The 23,989-nt window shown below is 38.9% G+C and overlaps 1 protein-coding gene across 2 annotated transcripts; it reads left to right on the forward strand.

Moving 5' to 3' along the window:
- Nucleotides 1-2,736: 2,736 nt before the first annotated feature.
- MSANTD1 (Myb/SANT DNA binding domain containing 1) lies at nucleotides 2,737-23,143 on the forward strand. Of its 2 annotated transcripts, none has more exons than XM_014895182.2 (4): nucleotides 2,737-2,844; nucleotides 3,268-3,532; nucleotides 13,177-13,461; nucleotides 22,105-23,143. In XM_014895182.2, exons 2-4 carry the CDS (start codon nucleotides 3,279-3,281, stop codon nucleotides 22,343-22,345), a joined length of 780 nt encoding a protein of 259 aa, XP_014750668.1. In that variant the 5' UTR covers nucleotides 2,737-2,844; nucleotides 3,268-3,278; the 3' UTR covers nucleotides 22,346-23,143. The 2 variants fall into 2 exon arrangements, with proteins under 2 accessions (XP_014750668.1, XP_088019189.1); XM_088163063.1 differs by lacking the exon at nucleotides 2,737-2,844 and adding an exon at nucleotides 3,074-3,149.
- Nucleotides 23,144-23,989: the final 846 nt, after the last annotated feature.

Here is a 23,989-nt window from a genome sequence, read left to right on the forward strand (position 1 = left end):
TCAGTCTGGCAGAGCTGCAGCTTGTCATGTCAGCAGTTATTCTGGGTTTGGTGACCAGCCAGTTTTTGAGGTAGATGACAAGTCTCTAACTCGAGAGGGGCAGCTGAATGCTAATAGAGCTTCTCCTCTCATGCCCTCCTCCTGGGCAGGGACTGCTCTTGCTAACACAGAGCTGGTCTTCCCCTAAAAGGTTTGCTGGTCCTGTCTTAGCTGTTTGTCCCAACTCAGGGACCAGGACAAGGGCTTAGTGATGCCTAGAGATTGCACAGATCTGCAGAACATCAGCAGAGAAGCACAGCCTGGAGAGGTATATTTTCCCTCCCTTGGCTCTGGCAAAGACTGCAGGAATTATTTGGGGTTAAAAAACTTCTCTTGTTTTTAGACCCACGTAGGAAAACAGTCACTTTATCAACCACTTGGCATATGTGCTTTGGCAAGGCAGAGGAGGCACGTGGGGTCTCCATAATTATTATCAACAACTTTTTCAGAGGAGGGGGTAGAACCTGAGTCCTTGAAACTTAGATTCCCTTCAGGTGCTGAGAGGAGGGGAATAAGGGAAGTATTATTAGAAAGCATTTCTTTTATTTAACAGATGTTAAATAGCACTATACCACTATATCAATCTGTCGAGTACACTAATAGGAAACAGCATATAGAAAAGTTGAGATGTGAATTTCACAGGGAAACAACCGCCCCCCTTCTGCAGGATCGCGGGGTCTGGGGGCCGGCACGGAGCACAAGGAGCAGCCACACATATGCCAGGCACATGTGGATGGAGAGGGGAAGGAATAGCTGTAGACTATGACAGAAAAAACTTGGTGCATCTGGAAAGGTTTTCACCCACCCTGTCCTGGTTGTTGTACTTGAAACTGCATTAAAAATATCCTTAAAGCAGAGACCACACATCACTGTGTGTATCATACTATGGGTTTCAGTGGCGTTAATCGGCATTTTCGCAACTTAGGTGGTTTAAAGTCTGAGGGAGAAAAACAAACCTCTAATGGATGATTAAAGGTTGAAAAGCAAGCCTGGCTTTACAGTAGTGTGTGTTAGTTCCAAGTCAGACCCAAAGCCGTGGTATTTTCCTCTTGGACTCTGAGCTGCTTCCTTAAACTTGTCCTGGTGACCCCCAGCCACTGGCTGCCATCGCAGGCAGCCGAGGTTGGTACGGTTTGATTAAAAGAGCTGCCTGAAGCCCAAGGTTAAGTGACGGGAATTTCAAAACAAAACAATAAATTAATAAAATGAATGTGTCATCAGCTGATCCTCTTCTGACCACCATCTGTCCCCTGATCATGTGACGTCTCCCAGCTGGCCACCCAAGAGACAAACCATGCAAGATCATCACCACAACATATGCTGCTATTTACACATTTTTAAAGGTAATAGTTGCTAGGCTGTCATATTAGTAGTTAAAAGCAGTTATTTGAAAGCTAGGGGAATTTTTTCTTTATTTCTCTCCTTTTCATTTTTTCCCTTAGGAAGGCAGTGACTCAGCAGGTATATTTCTGACAGAGACATGTTCAGGGATGGATCAGTGGAAGTTCCTGTGTAAAGTATATGTAGTTCTACCCCCCATACCCCCACCTTGTTCTATGGTATGCTCTGGTGCCTTTTGTAATATACAGTAGAATAAATAAGAGACAAAGTAGGCAATGGTCCCACAAATGTCACTAGTGTACCTTTTAGGAACATTATGTACTCTCTTTGCCATCTCCAGGATGCAAACCAAGCCGTGCATTTTTAAACTATTGTTAAGATCAAGGATGTGGTTATGAGAAGACTTACAATTTATAGGATACTTAAGCATTAAGGATTGAGGCACAGAACATTTCCTGGGGATTAACGACTGACTGGGTGAGCCTCGGGCCATTAACCCCTGCCTGCCATTAATCTTCAGGAAATGCCCTGCCGTGAGGTCGTTATTGCTGTTATATGCTGAAACAGAAAAATAATAAGAAGAAAGGTCCGTGGATTATTTATTTATATTTTACATAACACAATTCTGCTGGGACTGTAGGAAATGAACATCTTTCTATTTAGCTGGTCGTACTGCTGGAATTAATGCAGTTCCTGCATCTCACTCTATTGTGGAAGATTATTGTCAGATTGCAGGAGTGTAAGTGGGGCAGGATTTGGCCCACTGCTTGTATTGCAGTGTTTAATACAATGAATAAGCCCTGCTTCTCTGATATAACTGCTGGCACTATTTAGCCCTATATAAAAACCAGCTCAAAATGCTTGTTTTACAGCAAAGCAATTTATTCACAGTTCTAAGCATCTCACAGCCTTTTTTTAACTCGTTGAATAATCCTTTTAGGTTGCCCATAAAGCAGGTGAAATGCTTCTGCTGCAGTCCTAAGGCAGAACACAGGCTGCATAAATAGCATCTAAATTACTAGGAATACAAAATACACATACAGTAATACATACCTACAAAGGCAAATTCATACTGACAGGACTGCAGTGTGTGCTTATCAGCAGCAAAACATCTCGGGGGAAAAAAGTGGCTTTATATTGAAATTTTGTATATATTTCTCTCTATATAAACACTTAAATACTATTTTTTGCATGTTCTAAAGCCCAGATGCAGGCTCCTTTTTAATGAGCCTGCCTGCTTAAACATTTATTAGCTTAGAGATGTATAGTTTTCATAAAGCTGGCTGATTCTTTTTGCAGAATATCTTTGCAAAAAAAAAAAAGCTTTTTTTTTTTTTTTTTTTTTTTTTTTTTTTGTGTACATGGCCTCAGTCCTTGCAACCTCCTAGAGAGTCTGTCAAGGCACAACTTAAAAGCTCGTTCAGGCGACCATGACCCCCTGCTAGCAGATTGTCTGCCTAAAAGGTAAGGGAAAGCTAAAAAAGAAGTAGAAACTTAAAAGTAGCTTCTCAAAGGCTGCATAGATCTTTTTTTTTTTTGTTAAACCTAAAGTGTTTAAAAGCTTTAATATTGATGGCCTGTCAACTTTGTCCTGATTCTTTGGCTTTCAGTTAAAAGGTTTTTGTTGTTGTAGCTTATGCAGTTGCTCTGTTGCTATGGAAACGTGACATCAAAATGACGTTTCTCTGTTTAAAAGCTTTTAACTAAATTCCTGCCTGTCAGATGTAGGCCCCATTTTGTGCACTCAAGCTTCAAGCTGTTGCAAAAAGGTTTCATATGTTCTGTTGTCATTCAAATTCTTTATCCACATATGCATGTCTTGCACTACAAAAAACCTAAACTAAAAACTCAATCTATATTAAGTGTCCTCTTTTAAAACCCTTTTAGGTCAGTCAGCAATGGCTGCAGCAGAAATTCCCAGTTACATTGTCTCTTCTCAGACTGAGAAACACAGGAGGGCCAGAAACTGGACTGATGCAGAAATGAGAGGTTTAATGCTGGTTTGGGAAGAATTTTTTGATGAGCTGAAACAAACTAAAAGGAATGCCAAAGTTTATGAGAAAATGGCTAACAAACTCTTTGAAATGACTGGAGAAATTCGCCACGGAGAGGAAATAAAGATAAAAATTACAAATATGACATTCCAGTACAGGTAAGCTTCAGTTAATTCTTTTTATTTTAAGAGATTTTAGCAGGGACGGCGCAGTGATTTTTGCCTTTCAGAAAGAAGTCTCCTAGAGGAAATCTGTTGATAAAAGATTAAAGATTGTTCATATCGCTTTTAAAATTCTCTCTTGCCAATGCTGTTACGTCATTGTTAATTTGTTCCCCCGATTTCATGTCAAACTCTGGGACAACTTTGTTTCTTTAAAATTAGCTGGCATTGTTACGATGCAGAGGGATGGAAATGTATTTAATGGGGAAAAGAGATTTTTTTTTTTTTTTTTTCTCTTTGCTGAGGGGACTGATTGTGTTAGCTTGGCAGCCAATTCCTTGCAGTGAAACTCCTGCAGTTTCAAGTGGCCACTGAGGATCGGAATTGCAAGGCAAAGTTAAAAAAAAAAAAAAAAAAAAGAAAGAAAGAAAACTAGAACAGAATAATGTTTGGGGGGGGCTGATGCTCCTTGATTTTGGTCTCGTGAGTTGAAGGGTTACACTTCACGGGGCCAAGAAAAATTGAATGTCTTATTACTGAGTGACACACATTGCTATAATTATAAGCAGCAGCAGTGAAAGAACTATTATATCTGCAGAGAGAATCAATGTGCACCGTCAATACTGCTCCAAAGGAGCCGGGGGGAGGGCGGAGGTGTCTATGAGGGGATGATAAAGAACAGGCAAGCAGTCAGGAGGGGAAGTTGGCTTCAGAAAATGTGGAGCATTTGTGGATTTGTTGTTCGCAGGAAGAAAAATAATTAGAACTTAACAAAAATATTTCCATTTTCTTTTTTTCTTTTCTTTTTTTTTTTTTTTTTTAATTCTTATCTCTATGAAGCACAAACTGCCTCATACTGGAAATCCTGAGTGGTGATTTGAGCTAGGTGCTTGTAATGCAAGAAAATCAAATATGTGACTCTTTTATTTAATCTCTCCTCAAAGCTCATATTAATAATAAAAAAGGTTATTACAGCAGGCAACCATGTTAAAACTGCTCGCTTTTCTGTAAGGCACCCTTACTGTATTTAATGCAGAGACTGCTCATCAAATAGAAAACTAAGGAAAATCCTGCAAACCCCTTAACTTTGAATGTCCTTCTATATTTCTACGATCCACAGGCATCATGTTTAACATCATTTGCCGTAATATTAAACCCGATGTTTTGTGGAAAATGCTAATGTCTCCAAAATGTTTGACCAACCCTGCTGTAATCCCTTACAGTTTTCTTCACCCAGACTGTAGATGAGGAAGCTGGAAGTAAGAAAAATTTTTGTCCAGCATCACCCAGCAATTCCCACTCGGATGCAGATTTAGGAGTCGGGAGTTGCTGGCTACCAGGCTTTTGCTTAGTCTGCTAAATCTGCAGTCCTCCCTGCTGGGAATTGCATCTCGTGGCACTGAGATTTTACAGGTGTTTGTAGCAGCAACACTGCACGATAGTTAAGTGCTGTAATTGCCAAGTGGAATAGGTTATTTCTGTCAGCCTTTGTTCTAAATTTAAGCGTTGTCATCACTCAGAGAGTCTCATTTTTTTTTTCTAATTAATGTTTTTACTTTAAAGTTGCACTGGGGGAAGGGAAGAAATAAAATCACTCGCTTTCATGCACTGTGTGAGAAACTGCACTTTTAAGAAATATCCTTCTATTTCTGTGAACTTCTATGATTGCTTCTGTTGCATGCTGTCAATCTGTTTTTCTATTTTGCAGTGCATGGCAGCTCCCTGCTTATTGATTGAGATGCTAATTTAGGAGAGTTAAAAACTGCCTTGTGCTGTCACAGAGCTGTTTCATTTTGTGCTCTGGAATATAAAATGCATCTTCTTATTGTTTGTTCACACGCCTGTGTGCTTTGCTGTCAAGGTAAGGTGTGGAGAACAGGGACAAGCAGAAGCTGGTACAATTTCTAGTTTTCTGGGTACTTTTTGGTGCTGTATGAGGATAGGGAAGGTTGTGGTGAAATTGTAAGTGATGTGAGTGGCCACGGACTGCTGGCTTTGCTATGAGGCACTCAAGTTTTAATCTACATTTGGGTGCCTGCAGGACACTGGAGGAAGATGCTTTACATCACTATATTTCTGATCATCATTGCTGCACTGTGGCATAAACTGGAAAAGAAAATCCTGGGGAAATGCTCTATTTTGAGATAATACTTTGTAATGATTCCATTGGGTTAGTGAGTGTGACATGGGAGAACACAGCACCAGTAGCAGGAATGAGGGGGGTGTTCTGCACCTAGGAGCTTATTCCTTCCCCCACTTCAGGATCGTGTACTTCTTTACAGTTCTGCAGAAGTAGAGTGATCTCTACTCTTCCTTTAACAGTCAGAAATAAACTGCATGAAAATATTTAATCAGATCATATTATTTAGCTATGTGTCACAATTTCATAAAGGAACATGAAACCCTTGTCCTACAAATTACTACACATACATATATGGATGATTACATATATGTGTATTTTTTCCATAAAAGGAAAAAGCAGTACTTGAATACTTCTACTAGTCATTTTGACAAAGTTCAGTTTTAAAAGTGCTGTCACTGACATGTCTTAGCCTGGGACATCTGTTGAAACAGATATTGATGATCTGAAACACATAAGGTTCTGAAATAGAAAGCAGAGAACATGTTTATAACAGTGCTCTCCAGTTTGAGGATCCCATGGCATTCTAAGAGGCAGTTCAGTAAATATTATTTTCTTTATTCTGCTTACTGCAAGCCACTCATTATGAGTAGAAGGTGTCCAGGTCAGACAAACATATGAGTTAGTAGGGAAGGAGTGTTCCTTGGCCAGTAATTATTGCAGTTGCTGCAGCCTACATGGGTGTGTACAGTGGCAGGGGCTCAGAAGGGTCTCCCACCCCAGGAATTCACCCTGGTTCTGGCTGTGTTTGGATCCCATGTGGGATCTTGTGCTGCCAGGTAAAGTTACCTCAGGTGTAGCTCAGTGTGCATGAGCATTGCTGGCACAAGCAATTTTAGGATGCTCATATCTCATTCCTCCACATCTGAGGTGAAAATATTATTCAGGTGTTAAAATGCCAAACAGAAATCTATTTTATCTCATTATTTCCTCCTTGAATTCTTGTTTATTTCTGCCTGCCCTACATTTCAGCAAGGTGACAAGAGAATAAGAAGATGCTTAGAGAACAGTTAGGCTGAGATGTGGAAAGCTTTCTTTATTAAGAGAAGTGGAAAAGTTTGTGAATGCTAAAGGGGTTTTAGAGGTGCATTAAAATATGCACTATTTTTCAGAATGTAAAGCCGTAATACAAGAAGTTATTAATAAGAATTGCAAGGCAAGAAATGTAAAACTACTTAAAGTCATATAAATCTGTATTGCACTGCATAATAAGCACGTGGAATTCATTGCCACTGAAAATCATTGACACCAAGAGAGCAGCAGGTTGTTTTAGTATTATTATTATTTTTACTAAAGATTAGATTTACTAAATAAAAAACCAGATGTTGTTTGTCTTCCAGTTAGGTAGAGTTATGAAAGACAGTGAGTTTCAGGATATTACTGGCTGTTGATGGAAAAACAATCATGTTTTTATGGGTGAATGTGCCCTCAAAAGCTGTCTGTCAAATTCATTCTTGAAGTATTCAGCACTGACCTTTGTCAGAAGAGAGTGAGATGATGGACTAATCTGGCAGTGGTTCCTGTATTCCTCTGCATTATTGTAGTCCAAGTGCATTTGGAGGAAACTAATCAGGGAAAAATATACCATGACCTAAAGCAATTCTTACTGGAGTCTCAGTATATTATGGGACAATTTCATCCACTGTGGAAATTGACTGGGTGGAAAATTCTGCACAGCACCATAGGTGGAAAGAAAATTCTTTCTGCACCTGTATTTGAGTAAAGTTCTGCTTTTAGGAATTGCTGTAAAATATGAAATATCTGCTGTGGATAGATCAGCCACCAGGTTTTTAATGTTCCACTTCAAAGATACCTGTGTGGTGAGCTGCATGAACTTCCCCATTTATCCATCCTGGAAGAAGGAAGGGCTGAGTCAAGCTTCCTGGAATTCAAAGTTAAGCTTTCAGATGTGCTGGTCATCAAAAGTTTTCCTGAGATTAGCATGCCAGCTCTTGAGGTTTAGCATCCCTTGGAGTATGTGCCCAGTTCTTTGTGTTGTGCAGCCTACTCAGGGCTATCAGCTCATGTGAACCTGTAATTATTCCTTCTCAAAGAAAGCCCTGTCCTGTCACTGCTAATGTGCTGATCTCACTGTGTCACAGTGCTCTGTGACTGCTGTTACAGCATTGCCACTGACACAATACACACTGGCTTACAAAAGAGAAGCAGGGTTTGCACAGCTTGCACAGTGGTCCACAGTTTTGACTGATTCCTTCTGATGTTTAAAAATAAGAACTGTGTGAATGCAAATTTATTATTTTCAAAAACATCACCCTCCCCAAAGCCTAGAAAACAGGATGCAGCTGTTGCTCTTTGATTTGAATCGCAGTCAATTAATGTTAATGATTGGTAAATTTGAATCAGTCTCATGATTTGAATGAAAGAGTAGGCTAATTTTTTATTTTCATGTGTACATGATAGCAATTAAACATTTTTGCTTGTGTAATCCATTGCTATACCCTTTGACATCATGCAACTGGAAAATTTGACCTCTGTTACAGCAAATGATAAAATACGAGTGCAGCCAAATTGCTGCAAAAAGTTGAATTTGAATATTTTACTATCTTTCTCGTTAATTTCAATAATTTATAGCAGATGCACAACTCAGTATTGTACTTTCATCATCTTTCTTTTCCTCACCATTGATTGGTTCATAAACAGTTGCTATTTATTATTTATTTTGAAAGCTTTTCCTAGAAACCCCAGGAGATGGATCTGGTATCCATTCCTTAAGGCAAGTAGTAATATCAAATGCTGCAATAATAATAATAAAAAAAAGCAATACTGCTTTGAGCAAAGTCCAAAAAAAATGAAGCAAGTTATAGATTGCTTGCTTTTTGCTAACTAAATAATGATGATTTAAAAAAAACCCAAACTCTTTAGAACATAATATTGTGGTAATTTTATTTTAGAAGGTAGATTAATAGGCACAGAGAATAAAGTCTGGAAAAAGGTCAATGGCAGCACAAATGACTCAACAGTTGTCTCAGTCTATTCTAATGCTCAGTGGAGCATTTTGGCAGTGGGATCTCAAAGTTCATTAATTTATTCACTTCTCAGAATAAGACAAGCAATCACCTTTCAAATTAACTCGATTGGCATGCTTTGGGTATTTGTCCGCTGGAAATCTGACTTTGATCCCTGAGTTTTTGGAGAGAGTTCTCAGTTGCCTCTGCTCTCAGCTGGATTTTAATAGAGCCTCATGAAACAGCAACAGGTCTAGATAAACTCAGTGTGAATTTATTTTGCAAGCTCTGCTGAATTTCTCGCTTTTCTCTGTTTCTTACCTCATTTTTCCTGCCAGGCTTGCTCACTCAGGCAGTGATGTGCCCAATTTCAAAGTGTTAGTGCATGGCTCATCTTGCTCTCTCATTTCTGGACTGTTGCATTCCAGCCTTCGTATTGTCCTGTTTCTTTTAACATCCTCATGTTTCATTAAAACAAACAAAACCCCAACTCTGTCTCTTGGAAGCAACTAAGATTGCTGTGATGAGTTACACTAATGACTGAGGGCAGTAAATTCATCTCTGCTTTAGACTCCAGTTTCTCAACACAGGCAAAAGCTCTCAGCTGTCTCACTAGGTTTTCTGGACTTCTGGAAGTTGTAGAAAAAATATTTAAAAGTCAGTAAATCCTGGAACTTGATATTAGTATTACAAAGGTAGCTATTTGGTTTGTTTTTACCAGAAAGCTGAACCATCAACACTATTGCAGTGAATGTTCTCCCTACTTACCTCCACCTGCAGCATTTCTACAATACTTCCAAAGGACTGACACTCCCTTTCCTCTTATCTTCTCATCTCTTCCCCTGTTTCATCATTTTTTTTTGTGTTTGAGCCAGACTCCATACAGGTAGATGATTGCTGCTGCTTTTAAGCTAATACAGTTCTCTTGCCTACCTTCTGGTAGTGATCCCTTTTATTTAGCTCAGAGCTATGGTAAGCAGTGAGAAGTAGAATTAGTATTCATTCAATGCATTGAGAGCCAGAGAAATACTTGCATTTATATGACTGCCACTCTACAGCTCTGTGAGCAGACAATAAACAACAGCTCTTCCTTTAAAATTGTCATAGTTCTGTAAAAAAAAGGGGGTTCTGGGTGCACAGCTGAGCTCAAACAGCAACAAAAAGATACCAACCTACTCAGGCAAAATATCTACTCCTGGAAACTTTCCATTGAATCATAGAATGGTTCAGATTGGAAGGAATCTTTAAAGACCATCTCTTTCCAACCCCCTCCCATGGGCAGGGTCACCTTCCCTAAATCAGATTGCTCAAAGCCCCATCCAAGCTGGCCTTGAACACTTCCAGGATCCAGCATCCACAGCTTCCCGGGGCAACCTGTTTCAGTGACTCACCAGTCTTATTAAAAATTTCTTCCTTATATTTAGTCTGAATCTACAATAAGGTCTTCACAGAGCCTTCTCTTCTCCAGGCTGAACAATCCTGACTCTCTAGCCTGTCTCTGTGGCAGAGCTGCTCCAGCCCTCTGAGTATTTTTGTAGCCCCCCAGGTGGGGTCTCAGGAGAGCAGAGGGGACAATCCCCTCCCTCAGCCTGCTGGCCTTGCTGCTTCTGCTGCAGCCCAGGAGAATGGTTGGCTTTGTGAGCTACAAGCACATTGCTGGCTCATGTCCAGCCTCTTACTGACACCCCTCACTCCTTCCCTGTAGGACTGCCCAAAATCTCTTCATCCTGTAGTTAGACCTGGGTCTAACTGGGTCTAACTACACCCTCCCTACACAGGGGTGGGTGATTTAATGAAAGCAGATGCAAGTAATGAGGCTGGGGACACTTGGTGTCTTTATTTCAGCATTCACTGCCCAGATGTCTCATTTGGGTGTGCCTGCAGCAGAGTTATCAGAAATACCAGCAGTAGAAAAGAGCTGAGTCGGGAATGATCTCTGAAAGTTTGTGAAGATTGAGGGAGGTCTCTAGGGACCAGAAAAAAGCTGTTGAATCTTCAGAAAGGCAGGAAGAGGAATTAAGAGTTCTCCCCTTCAACTCCTTAGAAGATCATTGAGCAAGAAGTTTTGGAAGCAATTTTCAGTAGTGTAAAGGAGAAGGTGATGACTGGGAATAGCCAGAATGGATTTACCAGCACAGTATCACATCTGACTAACTGCTTGCTTTCTTTTGTAAAAGACTAGATCTGTGAATGAGGGTAGAGCCTTTTAAATTTTTTTTTTTAGTTGTCTAGCTTGACAGTACAAACCCTTTTGATACAGTCTCCAAGAATATCCTTGTATCCAAGCTGATACAAGATGGAAGGACTACCAGCTGGCTAGAACACTTGTCTGGCTCTCTGGGCACAGAGTAGTAGTTAATGGTTTGTATTCTGCCTGGAGGCTCGTTCCCAGTGGAGGACTGCAGGTGTTTTGTTCTGGGACATGCTCTGTTTGATATGAACAATCCAAAGGTGGAGTGCATGTTCAGTATCTTGCAGATGATGCCAAACTGGGGGCTGCAGGACTGCCACTCACAGGGACCTAGACAGGCTCGAGAAATGGGCTGGCATTAGGCTGAATACAAGTTCCCAGAGCAGCCAGCAGAGCTCTCAGCTTATCCTGCCCTTTTTGACGAAATGATTTGCAGACCTGAAGGCTCAAACCATGTCCCATGAAGTCTGAATGCAGCTGCTGGCCTTGGCAGTGGCCTGGCTGAGGTGTGGTCACTCCTGGCTTTTGCCATCTCACCCGTGGGGATGACTGACCACAGTGAATGCACTGCATAATTGCAATTCAATTTTAAACCCCAAAGCTTGAACACACTGGGGGTATCCACACAGGCAAACAAATGTGGCATGTAAGCTTGGCTACTATCTTATAGTGGCATAATTGATATGTTTTTCAGGCAAATAGCCTCAACAATTGAACTAAAAATAATCAATATTAATTGATGGTTGTTGTCAGGCCTGTGTTTAGCTATTTTCTGTCTGTGCTGGATGGATATGCATGTATTTGTAGGCTGTGCTCAATATTCTCTGACTATGAAATTGCAGCAGTAGGTTGTGAAATATGTATGAAATTAAAATTTTGAATGCATAGAGGGCATAAAAGTATGGATGGCTGTGAGGCTTTGCTTTGCAGGACTATGATGTGCATTTCTAAATAGCTGGAAAAGCTCATCAAACCTTGCAAGGACAAGGAAAAAAGAATCCTTAAATGGCTTTAAAATCTAAGCAAATCTTACTGCCTTCTTTTCTCACTAGTGGATTTCCCCTTACTCTACGCTGACAGTGGTTTAAAAGGAAGAACTTCAAGTTCTCACTTTTAAGTTTGGCACCATTTTTTCCATGTTTACATGTTATTTAATTCTACCCCTTGCAGGACTGGTGTGGGCAGGATGGATTGTGAGAAGGAAAAACCTGAAAGGCTTCAAGAAAAAAAGGCTGGGCCAGGTGTCCAGGAATAGTTTTTATCCCTTTTTTTTTTTCCCTAAAAATGCAAACCTCTAGCTTTGAGAATCAGATTTGGTTCAGCTTTTTGCTAATTTGAATGAAACCTGGTTTATGAAAATGGGCCATTTTTCATTGTTCTTGCCTTTCCTGTTATGTTCCCTTCCTGCATTTTGATTTAGAGTAAAAAGATCCGAACTGGGAGAGGCAATTGAAAAGAAAATTCAGGACTCTATTTGGGCTCTGGAATATCTTTCAGATGTATACTACAACTATATACCTCGGTTTTATATTTCTCAGTAAAAGAAAATAAAATAGCACTGGGCAACTACTGGGATTGCAGTGAATTTTTCTGAGGACTGAATAATAAATCTCATAATAAGATATATGTGAAAGGCAAGATCATGGTTAATAGTCCACTGTAATGTAATTGTAATGTTTTTGTGTCTGCTGTTTCTAATGCATTATTAAGTGTTTTAGTTGTGTTCTTTTATTTTTTTTTTTGGCAAACTAATGAAACTCTGTACCTTTGCCTACCCTGATCTTTATTCTGTAACAAATGAACAGACGTCTGTATCTTATGGTTGTTACAAGGATATTTACCAAGGCATTTCATGGCTTTTAGGCAATATTAGAAAAGGATATATGTTATATTGAGAGCCACTTGTATTCATTATAGAAAATAAATATTCATTCTTCAAAGCATGGAAGCACAGGGCTGCCCTCAGTTCAGTAAAGGCTATGGTGTGTTCCTAGTCCAGTTGTCAGGGACTGCTGTCAGATTGGTTAGTTGGGTATTCTTTAAGGGGAAGAAAATTATTCAACCACCAACACAGTCCTGCTTCCATTAGAAGTTGTATTGTTCTTTATTTGTATTGAATTTCATTTGGAGTTTACATGCAACTTTTTATAACAGGTCAAACCTAGGAAAAGAACCTGAAAGGCTTCCCTGGAAGTTAAAGAAGAAAAGTGTCTAATTTTATTCACATTAAAAGCATTCAGTTTGACTCCTAAATGCGACCAGAACAAATGCTTAGAGATAGAGCTGTATGAAAAGTACTTTTTCTAGGAAAATAAGCTTTAATGTTGTGTGCCTTTTCTTACAGGAAATTAAAATGCATGACTGACAGTGAAACTGTGGCACCTGACTGGCCTTACTACAAAACCATTGATAGGATCTTATCCAAAGTGACAGACCACAGCGATGTGAAAATGCATGAAAATCAGCAACCAGGTCCTTCTACATCACAGACAGAGGCCTCACAGTCTCCATCAGCTAAGTCTACACCTCTGTATTTGCCATATAACCAGTTTACATATGAAGGAAGGGAAGAATGCTTTGAAGATGAACATTCAGAGAGCTCATCAAGCTTGCTTTCTTACAAGCTGAGGTAGCATCTATTTTCCCCTCTTTTTAGTATTTTGCAGAATGAACTGAATTTTCTGTGTAGAGGGAACACCCTCACACATTTTTCTCTAACAGCTCTTGTATTTTTTTCTGTAAATCACAAATGAGATCTGTTCCCCAATCTCAGCCACTTTGCTGAATTAGGGCATTTTATTTATTCCTTTATGAAAGACTGGAAGGGAGTAGGAGAACTGGGCAAAAAGTTGTATATTATTGCCAAAACTCAGCATGCATGTCACGGCTCACATCAGGGAGAGTGTTCATAAAAGGAGTACAGGCATGTTCAAGAGAGTCCTGCGGTGCAATCAGAGATATAACATACTGCTTAGATGATTTTTTGGCTTGCTCTAGTTTTGCTCTTGATATGAGTATGAAATTTCTCTGGCTTCAGTTATTATTAAAATGGTGAAAAGATGCAAAAGAAATATTTTTGTGGACACAGAAAAGCTGCCCGTGTAGTTTGAAAGTATGTTGCAATGTTTTAAATACAATTGAGAATGTAATTTTTTTCAAAGTAAGTGTTAGTTTGAGATGCAAACATGTGATTCCTTCTTTTTTTTTTTTTTGGATATGATTGGAGTTCCCTGGAAGGCAGCATTTTAACAAAAGGCAGGGTTGTACTCTTGATACAAATGTTAGACTTTACTGGTCTCATTTTTCATCCAGAGTGGTGTGAAATAAGAGTTGATTACAGTTTTCTGGCAGGAAAAAAGTTGATCTTAGAGATCCTTATCATGAGTCTGTGAGGCTTTAACTGTAACAGTAAAATTACCTGTCAGTCATGCAACTGTAAAGATGTTGAGCTGGAAGAAGAACCAACCGAGCAAGTTTGAATTATTGTTTCCAGACCCACTCTTGGATGAATAAAACTAAAGTAAATTCATTCAATCATTCAAGCAAATAGCCCTTGAATAGCTGATTATTTTAAAAACTTTTTCTTTTTTTTGGCAATGAATATTTATTAGGGTGCATAACTTTTGAACTATAGCAACCTTTTTGTTACAAGCAACAATTTTTTTTCCATCCTAGTTCATTGTAGTTGATATTCCTGATACACAAATTCTCTTGACTTTGGGATTTGCAAACTCTGCAGTCACATTTCAGATGCAATAACTTTATTCCCAAGTGGATTTACAATAACATTATTTAATATTTAATTAGAAGGTCACATTTCCTCAAACGTGGTGGAGTTTATTCACTCGATAACATCAGGCTTTTAAAAAATGTTGGATGTTAAATTTTTTCAGCTTAGGGACAACTCTAGGACAACACAGATTTTTGTACCATAAGAGAGAGCTGAGGTCACCACACCAGGTTTCACTATAGAACGTAGACAGCCCTCACAGAGATCGAGTTAATCAACCCCAAACCCACAGTTGTTGTGCCCACAGTTGGCAAATGGACCCCCACTCTCATGTAGATGCTTTCATTTACAGTGAAAGTGGACTTAAATCAGTCACTAAATCAAAAGCTCTGGAAAATGTAGGCTATGATCCATTTTAGCCAGCTTCAGGTTCACTGGTTTATTTTTTTTAACTTTATCCAAGGAAATAACCTAACCTATTCTAATAAAAAAGTATTTTAACTTTACTTGGCTAAATTTAGAAACTACAGCTCGTTTAAATCTAGCCTGTAGTGGCACAGGCTGGCTTTCAGCTGGCTGCAAGTCCGGGGCTGTAAGTCTGGGGCCACTGAGCCTTGCAATGCTGCTGGTGCCTGCAGGGAGTGGCTGTGCTGGGTGGCTCAGGAGGGTCTGGGAGCTGGAGGCAAGGGCAGGGCAGCTCTCAGGATGGCAGGAGCTCCATAACTTAGGAATTCAGCCACGCTCTTGCAGTCTCCACTAGGAACGAATTTTGTGCAATACAACATTGTGCATATTATTTCACAGCAAGATAGTTAGATAGTCACAAGTTAAAATACAGTTCCCCTGTTTTTTAAAAAAAGAGAAGTTGAGCAGTAGATACCACATGAGAGGTCAGTGTAATATTCAGGTGAGCATTGTGATTGGATTAAAAATTAGAAACCACTTGTGATAATGGGGCATGTGTCTGAAAAGAGAAGAAGTGTTATTCTAATAGTCATAGGGGGTTTGAAAAGCTTGTCTAGCTTTGACCTGTTTAATTTAGGCTGATGAATGAGAGTAGAGTAGGGAACCCTTTCTTGGCCAGAAGAAAATACAGTGCTTGCTAATGATACCACATGGGTTAAAATCACTTAGAGCTGCCATGGTTAGACAAGGAAGTTAATTCTTTTAGAGTTACTAATGGAAAATTAAGAACTGAGGAAGCAATTTTCAGCTTAAGCAATTAGTGTGTCATCCTGCATTTGAAAACCACTTTGAAATAGCCAACAAGAGAGAAAAGAATTAGCATTAAAAATTTGGGTCCATCTTGGCTATTTTATCAATGCCCTTGACTCTGAACAGCAGTCAATTGATCCCACAGATTCAAAAAACGAAACACTAAAGACAATTCTGGGAATTGAAATCAAAATGCTTTAGGTCCTCAATTTCCCTATTTTTTCTACTGTATGACTATGCAAAGCAATTACTTTGAAACACATTTTGAAAAATACAGACTCATGTTTATATGTAAAATACATATGTGTTTTGCAGCTGTATATTTACAACTTACATTATGGGATTTTTTTCTTCAGTAATAAAAATCCTAATGTTATGGCCAAAATTGATAGGGAAAAAAACTTTCAAACAATAGTTCTTTCTAAATAACTTTTAAACTTCTGAAAACTTTCCTGTTATTCCTTTAAACTCTCCAGCACAGCTTTTGAGTGTCAGCTTTGTGTTTTCTGCAGTATCTTTGAACATACCAGGAGGTTACTTGGCTATATAAATTATAGCTTTAAAAAAATTCAGTAGAATGTTTAGCTTTCATGATAGTGAAAAATGTCGAGTTTTGTTCCTCAATCACTATGTGCATATTGTCAAGCTAAAAATAGTTGAAACTGGTTTTCTTAGCATTATGTTTGAAAAACTTTGAGTTTGGGATCTCTTACAAAACCCAAATTTTTCTGGTTGTGATAATACAATTAATGTGAGATAACACTAATTTTAGTTTTTGTTTCAAGTGTGTAGATGAGGAAAACATTTGGAATCCCTTTAAAAGGGCACCTGCTATTTGCTTAGTATTGTTCTAACACTGCTCTAACACTGCTAACACAGTAGAAACCATCTGACAATAATAGAATTATTCTATTATGGTCATAAAATACAATGCAATGTGGTGGAGTCTTGTACTGCAGCTTAAACTTTTAAAATCCAAATTCCTGACATCACTATAAATGCCCTTTCATCTAATTGAAAACAGTATTTTTTCACCCTGTGGATTAATTTATGGTCTTTGTTATCATAGTAGAATAATAACAGAACAAAATTATACAGGCTGTGAATATAGTTAAAACTTCATGTGTTCTGCCAGTTCTGCTGTACTGAAAATGAGGGTGAAGCAGTTACTTTCATAGATTAAAAGACCATAATAAGACCAGTGTGATATTTAGTTTGACTTCTTGTTAGATACCATTTGAATTTGGTCATTCTGATGTGGAGCACAGAAATGTTGTGGGGAGGCTTCTGTGCCATCCTTCCCTCATCAGGGCACTTCTGCACTCAGGAGCCCCCTGTCTCTGCTGTCCTCCACTTTGTTTCTATGATTTGCTTGACCCTGGGAAATACTAAATGTCTGCTCTAGACCTGATAAATTCAGAAGATGAAGAATTCACTCTTCCCTTCTTTCTAGTGATAAGCAAAGCCTTGCTTAAACCCATCCCTTGTTTCTAATGTGAATTTAGTGAATTAAAATTTCAGTTATTGCTTCTACTTACCTTTCTTTTCAGTATATTGGAGAACCTTTCAGTATGTTTTGCTTTCTTACAAGGTCGTTGTATGCCACGATTGTACTGTCTTTGGTATTTTTTAATTTTTAAATGTAAATTGATTAATTTGGTACAGAAGGTTTACACAAGAAGAAAAAGTAAGAATTGGTAACATGAATTAGCCAAGATACGGATTAAAAGAAGTGCATTAAAACTTGGTGCTGATGCTAATTTGGGAAACAACATCCTTGGCAAAGCCTTTACTATTTCTAAAATTATGCTGTGGCTATTTAAATCTGAATGGGCATCATCTACAAAGAAGTCTGAGCTTTAGGCTATGTGCATTATGTAGTGCATCTTAACTCATTATACAGACTTGTTATCCTAGCAAGGTGCTTTGCCCAGGCTCCAAGCCATTTTTGTGGTTCTTTTCTGTGCTTTACTTCAAGGATGAGTCTCATTAATTCCTGAATGCATTTGAATGGTTGAATGAGCCTAGATTACCAGAAGATTCAGGTTGCCTCATCCTCAGTCCTTATGCTCTGAAGATCTTTATATAATCTCTAATATTAATATTGTTTATATCCAGACCATTGTCAATATTTTTCAAAAAGATATGGATTATGGAGGTCTGCTCGGATTTGTATGTAGCTAAAAAACCTAAATCAGTAAGAAACAGCTATTAGGTGTTAAAAGCCATGAATTCCAAGGACTGATGGTACTGGAGACCTGTTTGCCATGAAGTAGTCAGAAATGAGGAACTGTTGTTAGGGTAGAAGATAATACATTCTGATAAACAGAGAACTCTTTGTATTCAGCTCCTGCTTCATTAATTATTCACACACGTCCCTGAAACAAGCTGTATTGGGTAAGTGTAAGCAATCAATCAAGGAACTTTTAATTGAACAATGAATTAAATTAGTATTAGGTAGGCAGATAGCAAATGCCTTTGAGACTTACCTAATATGTTGCCTGATTGTACTTGGAGGTTTTGCTTTGTTCCCCCTCATGTCCATTACAGACAGTCATTTCTACTCAGTCCCCTAGGTGAGGTGGGACAATTTCTTTCTCTTGGTTTGCTTCTTTGGAACCCTGCCTATCTGTTTTAGAGCATAGAAGGGAAATAGCTTTGTGAGGTTCTCTTTGGAATACAGTCCCAGTGCCAGAGCTCTTCCACACTTTGGTCACATTGTCCGAGGAATACCCATGCTAATCTCTTGTAGGCACTGGAAGCCCAGCAAAAAAGTAAAAGCAGAATGTATTTGAGGTTCTTTCTTCCCTAGAGCCCTCTTTCCTGAGATTTTCCTCAAAATCAACCTTTAGAGACAAGGCTTGGCAAAGAGGGAGGTGCTTCTTCAGGAACTTGTGGATGCTGTCAGGATCTGCTGCGCCCCTGTTGTCACAGAGGTGTTGGCTGCACTGGAATGCAGCACGGAGAATGGGCAACAGGAACTGATTGATGCTACAGCAACCCTCAGTCATTGCTTATCTTGTGCCTATACATTGGCAAAGTAGACATTTCCTGGCTGAAACTATTTGGGGATTACTGATGCTGCTTGGGTTATGTGATGCTGAACCCATATTCCTATCCCTGCTTCCTTCTTGAATTGTTATAAAAATTATTGACAGAGAGGGGTCTCTGACATGCTGCCCAGGACACCTGCCCAGAACACTAAGAAAGATGGTATTTGAGGAAACACTTCAGTATTCAAATAATTCATCACTGGATGGGCATCACTGGACATTTTACATTGTTTCATGTTGCAAGTGCTCTTTGCTTGTAGATTAGATTCTTTAGCGACTTCTTTTGTAGGGCCCTTTTTAAGAGCTCCCTTTCAGTAGCTATTCTGCAAGAGGAGAGGATTATAAGTGCCAATTCCTTACTGTGAACTTGTGAGTGACCATAGAACCCTTTCACTATCAGTCAATGGAGAGAAAAGGAGATTGGGACCATCACCAAAGCTAGGGCTTTCTGAAAATTTCTGAAATAAGTATTTATTTTCAATGAAGGCTAATTACCATGTTGTGCTTGTTATTGTAAACAAATGTAGAGAGTACTTGGGAGACCTTGAAGAAGCCTTGTGTCATTGCTTTTGGGAGCACTTCTCTGTGCTGAAACGCAGTTCACTCTTCAGTGAGTACTTTTTTAGTTATTAGCAGACTGCAGATACTGCTGATAGAGTAAATATTTGCTGCTCTTTTCTCTCTGGAGCTGTGCAAGGCACTTACTTTCTCGGATGTATAGTTTCATGTCTTGCAGTTCTTTGATGGATTTAACTGAAAAACATAAAATCCTTTAAAGACCCTAGGAAAACAAAGATTCTTTTCTCTTAAAATTAAGGCTTATTTTAGCTCTTTCAATATAAATCACTTCATCTCGTTTTGTTTGTTTGTTTTGTTTTAGTGCTTTTGTTGCTGTCTCTGAAATTAAAGACCAAATGGTGGCTACTGTTACCAAGAAAGACACACAGTACTCAGTGCATCTCAGTACCATTGCCAAGCCTCAGATTTTCTTTCTCATTCCTTATTAAGGACCATTCTCACCAGTGCTTACATTGACAATACACAAGCCCTCTTGTGGAGTGAGTTCGTACTGGTTTCAAGACAAGAGGTCTTACCACAGCTACTTTCTAACACTGTATGGGGAAGACAATAGAGATTCATAACGTCCCCAACATTTAAATCCTGTGTGAAGAAAAGTTTAAATTCAAAAGGTGACTTTGGCTAAAATAATATTACCATTTCAGAAAGTTTCTTGCTCTGCCTACCAGAAAGCATAAATTCTTTGTGAATGGGACTACAGTGATGGGAACCTTGGAGTAACAGATTCAGTGTTGTCCTGTTGTAGATCTTTTCCACATGCTTGATCTCTTTGAGAACCACATTTGAAGTAATTCTGGCTGTTAGAGTTAAAGGACATAAACAGAATTTAGTGTTAGCCATGACCCATTCTCACAAGAGTGTGAGACTGATGATTCCAGTGATCAGCATTAAGCTTGACTCACAGTTTGAGCAGACCCACAGTTTGAGCAGAGCAGCATGTATTTATTTTATTCACATTTATTTGATGCCCCAAATGTGCTATATAGAACCTGCAAAGCTGAGTTTATTGTATACCTTCCAAAGTAGATAGTATCTCACCCTTTTTGGGTCACTGCACTCTCAAATGTCAAGGGGCTTGTGTCTTTTTCTTATATTTGCATTAAGCCTTTCAGGTGCTAAGGATTGTTTATCTCTCCTGCTGACAGATCTGAATGTCACAGTTGCTGCTGCACAAAGCCTGTCAAGTAGGATGAGAACATGAATCAAATTATGATACAAATCTGCCACAGCTGAGTGACCTCACCCCCACTACCCTTCTTCACATTAATAAAAACACATTCCTTGAGAGTTCAAGTTATCCTTATTCAAGGCTGTCTTAAAATCTGCAGCATGTTGACATGGCATACTAGTCACAACTGTACTATCTCATTATTACATTTCACCTAGAAGGGATACTGCATTTGGCAGAACACGACTGAGATTGCTGTTTGTGTCAAGGGACTTCAAGACACATCATCAGATATCTTTGATGTTGGGGACTCCAGTCTGGAGTTACAAAAAGTGTAAATGAAGACACGGTCTCTAAGTTAGCAAAGGAGTTATGCAGCTCTGGAGGTTTCTCAGATGCCTTCTACTTGCTTTTCTTCCCCTTCATATTTTAGCATGATTCCTTCTTAGGCTGCAGGTTGACACAGACCTGTGTGTGTCTTCTCACTTGTATGCCACGTGGGCTGGTTTTGGCTGTGTAGCTCTGTCACCCCAAGTTAGAACAGCCATATGACCTTTACACCCTGAGAGCACTGTCTTTATTGCCATGTTTATCTCCCTTCCAAAACAGAAACCCAGCATGATAAAGCATAGAGGAAATTCTTCAAATATTCCCCAAATTCCACATGGCAGCTCTGCATATTTCAGATGGGGATGTCCATTGCCCTTCTCTGGACATGCTCCAGCCCCTCAATGTTTTTCTTGTCATGAGTGGCCCAAAAATGGACACAGGATTTGAGGTGCAGCCCCACCAGTGCCGAGTACAGGGTGACAGTCACTGCCCTGGTCCTGCTGGCCACACTATTGCTGATCCAGGCCAGGTGCCATTGGCCTTCTTGGCCACCTGGGCACACCTGGCTCATGTTCAGCTGCTGTCAACCAGCACCTCCATTATTTTTCTGTCTTTTCAGGCTTTTATGTTGTTGATAATGTTTTGTGGTGGAATATAAAAAAAAAAGGTGGTCAGTGCCACTGCCGTGTCTTGGTACAAGGGCAAATTCTGAGACTCATTTCTGGAGTGGCACCAGCCTTTCTGATGAAATGCTTTAAAAAACACGTTGTAAGATACCACCACATGTAAACATGAAGTACTTTCTCTGGATTGGAATGGTTATTGCAGCTTTAAAATTGCAGTTTCAATGGCCAGATAAGCCAAATGTCTCTTCCAGTACAGTGTATAAATTCAATGTGTAAGACATGTCAAGATTAAAAGAAAAAGCTTAAAAAAAAAATCCTGGTATTCTGCAGGGAAAATTGTTATTAAAAACAATGAGATGTAAAACTTCTCTTTTTTCCCAATCTGTAACACTACGCAGTAATACATTAAATGGTTATGTTTTGGCACAAACTTGAGAGGGAATTTATTGGAGAACACAGAGATTTAAAAACTATGTCTAGGTTGTAGCTTGGCCAAGAATATGCTATCGAATTTTGGGTTCTTTCTTTTTATAAATATGAGTTTAATTTCTAACAAATATTCACATTTCAGAGCTGAAGAAAGACCAGTTAAGAAAAGAAAAATGCAAACCTGCAGTTTCCAAAAGAAGAAGCTAAAATTAATGGAAGCCATGTTGGAAGAACAAAAGAAGTTGAGTAGAGCTATGGAAGAAACCTGTAGAGAAGTGCGCAGGATCCTGGATCAGCAGAACATCATTCAAGTTCAAAGCTTACAGTTACAGGAGAGAATGATGAATCTACTGGAGAAAATGATCTCCAAGTCTAATGTGTAGTTTCCTCTGTGAATGCCTCTGAGATTACTATTGCTATGATAGATAACCATTTATTGCACACCATATGTGTGTCTGTTGCCCAATTCCCAGGTTTTCCACAGAAATTAAAACCCTAGTGTAATCCTAGTTCAGCAAAGAAAACATAATGCAGGGCGAGAGCTATCCAGTATGATAAAATTAGTGCAATATATGCCTAAGTTGAATTATTTTTATACAGAAAGGTTAAGGGATAAATAGCTTGGGGAACTGAAGTACTATTTATGCCTAAGTCAGGTATTGTTTTGCAAACAGTGGTGTTATATATTGCTTCACATCAAGGACTGCTTAATCTGTTTTAGGAGAATTAAATAGTGCATTTCTAAACATGATTACTGCACCTTGACTTTGGTGATTATTAACCCTGTTTTGAAACATATGCCTGATTTTATAAGTGACCTATGGATCTTGTGAAGAGCTAGTTGGGACCATGAGATACATAATTTTAAACTCCATGCCTGAATGAATAGTACTCTAAAGTAAGAGGGTAAAAATAGTCTATTCAAATACATTTTTGATATAAAAAGAACCCCCCCCCAAACCACCTTACTATATACTGAATACTAAAATGTATAGAAGATACTTGAAGTTGCTTTTGATATTAAACGTTTAATTTTTTTCATTATTAACTGGAATCTGTTGACTTAACAACCAACCAGCAATGAAAACTTTCATTTATTCTCTATCACAAAAGTATTGTACTGTGTGTATATACATATATATAATGTCTATCAAATGAAATAAAGAAAAAGAAGAAACTTACTCCTTATTGCTGGGCAGATCCTATGCTTTGGGACACCAGAGGATACTGGGAATGATAAGCACAGTGAGAGGTTCCCAGTTGCTGATTTCAGGGTAGAGATGCGCTGTGCTGATGCCCAGATGGACAGGGATGCACCACACGAGGGAGCCGCAGGCACGGAGGATGGTACCCGGGGAGCTGAGATGGAGCACCAGCTCGCCTTTGGCTCCTCCATAAACCTGACATTTCAATAATCTTTCACTTGCATTCGAAAACTGGCCAGCAGAATTGCCTATATGCCTTTTCCTTTTGTGTTCTCCTTTAAAAACCCCATATTTCTGCCTGTTTTACTGTATAGGCAAGAGCAAAGTTTGGATTCCAGTATAGAAATTAAAGAATTAGTACAAGGAACTCAGGCCATTTTCCATTCTCGCTATTGAATAATGCCCTCTCTTGAAACTTTGTCTTTGAAGGTGTTTGCATTCTCCTATATAATTTAATGTGTTGTTGCCTAAAGGTGAGCTAAAATATTTTAAATCCCTGACACAACAAATTAATCTCTAATTATGCTTGCTGAACAGGATAAAAGTTATACTCACCAAGCAAATTAATAACATGTGGAAATATTTCTTAGAAGATCCTCCAGGTATGAAGATTAAGAATTATTAAACATCTAAATTTGGCCCATTCCTACAGAGTTTAATTAATGATAACAGGATAAGGCAAATGTAGTAGAAGACTGAACTTGGAGAAAATGGTGGCTGCTGAAATATAAACAAAATAACTATTCCTCACCCTGCCTTTACTACAGTGATTAGAGGATTGGAAAAATGCCAAGTTTCTTTCCTAATTTTGCAAAGATAGTT

The sequence above is a fragment of the Sturnus vulgaris genome, chromosome 4, assembly GCF_052056855.1.
Source record: "Sturnus vulgaris isolate bStuVul1 chromosome 4, bStuVul1.hap1, whole genome shotgun sequence".
Taxonomy (NCBI): Eukaryota; Metazoa; Chordata; class Aves; order Passeriformes; family Sturnidae; genus Sturnus; species Sturnus vulgaris.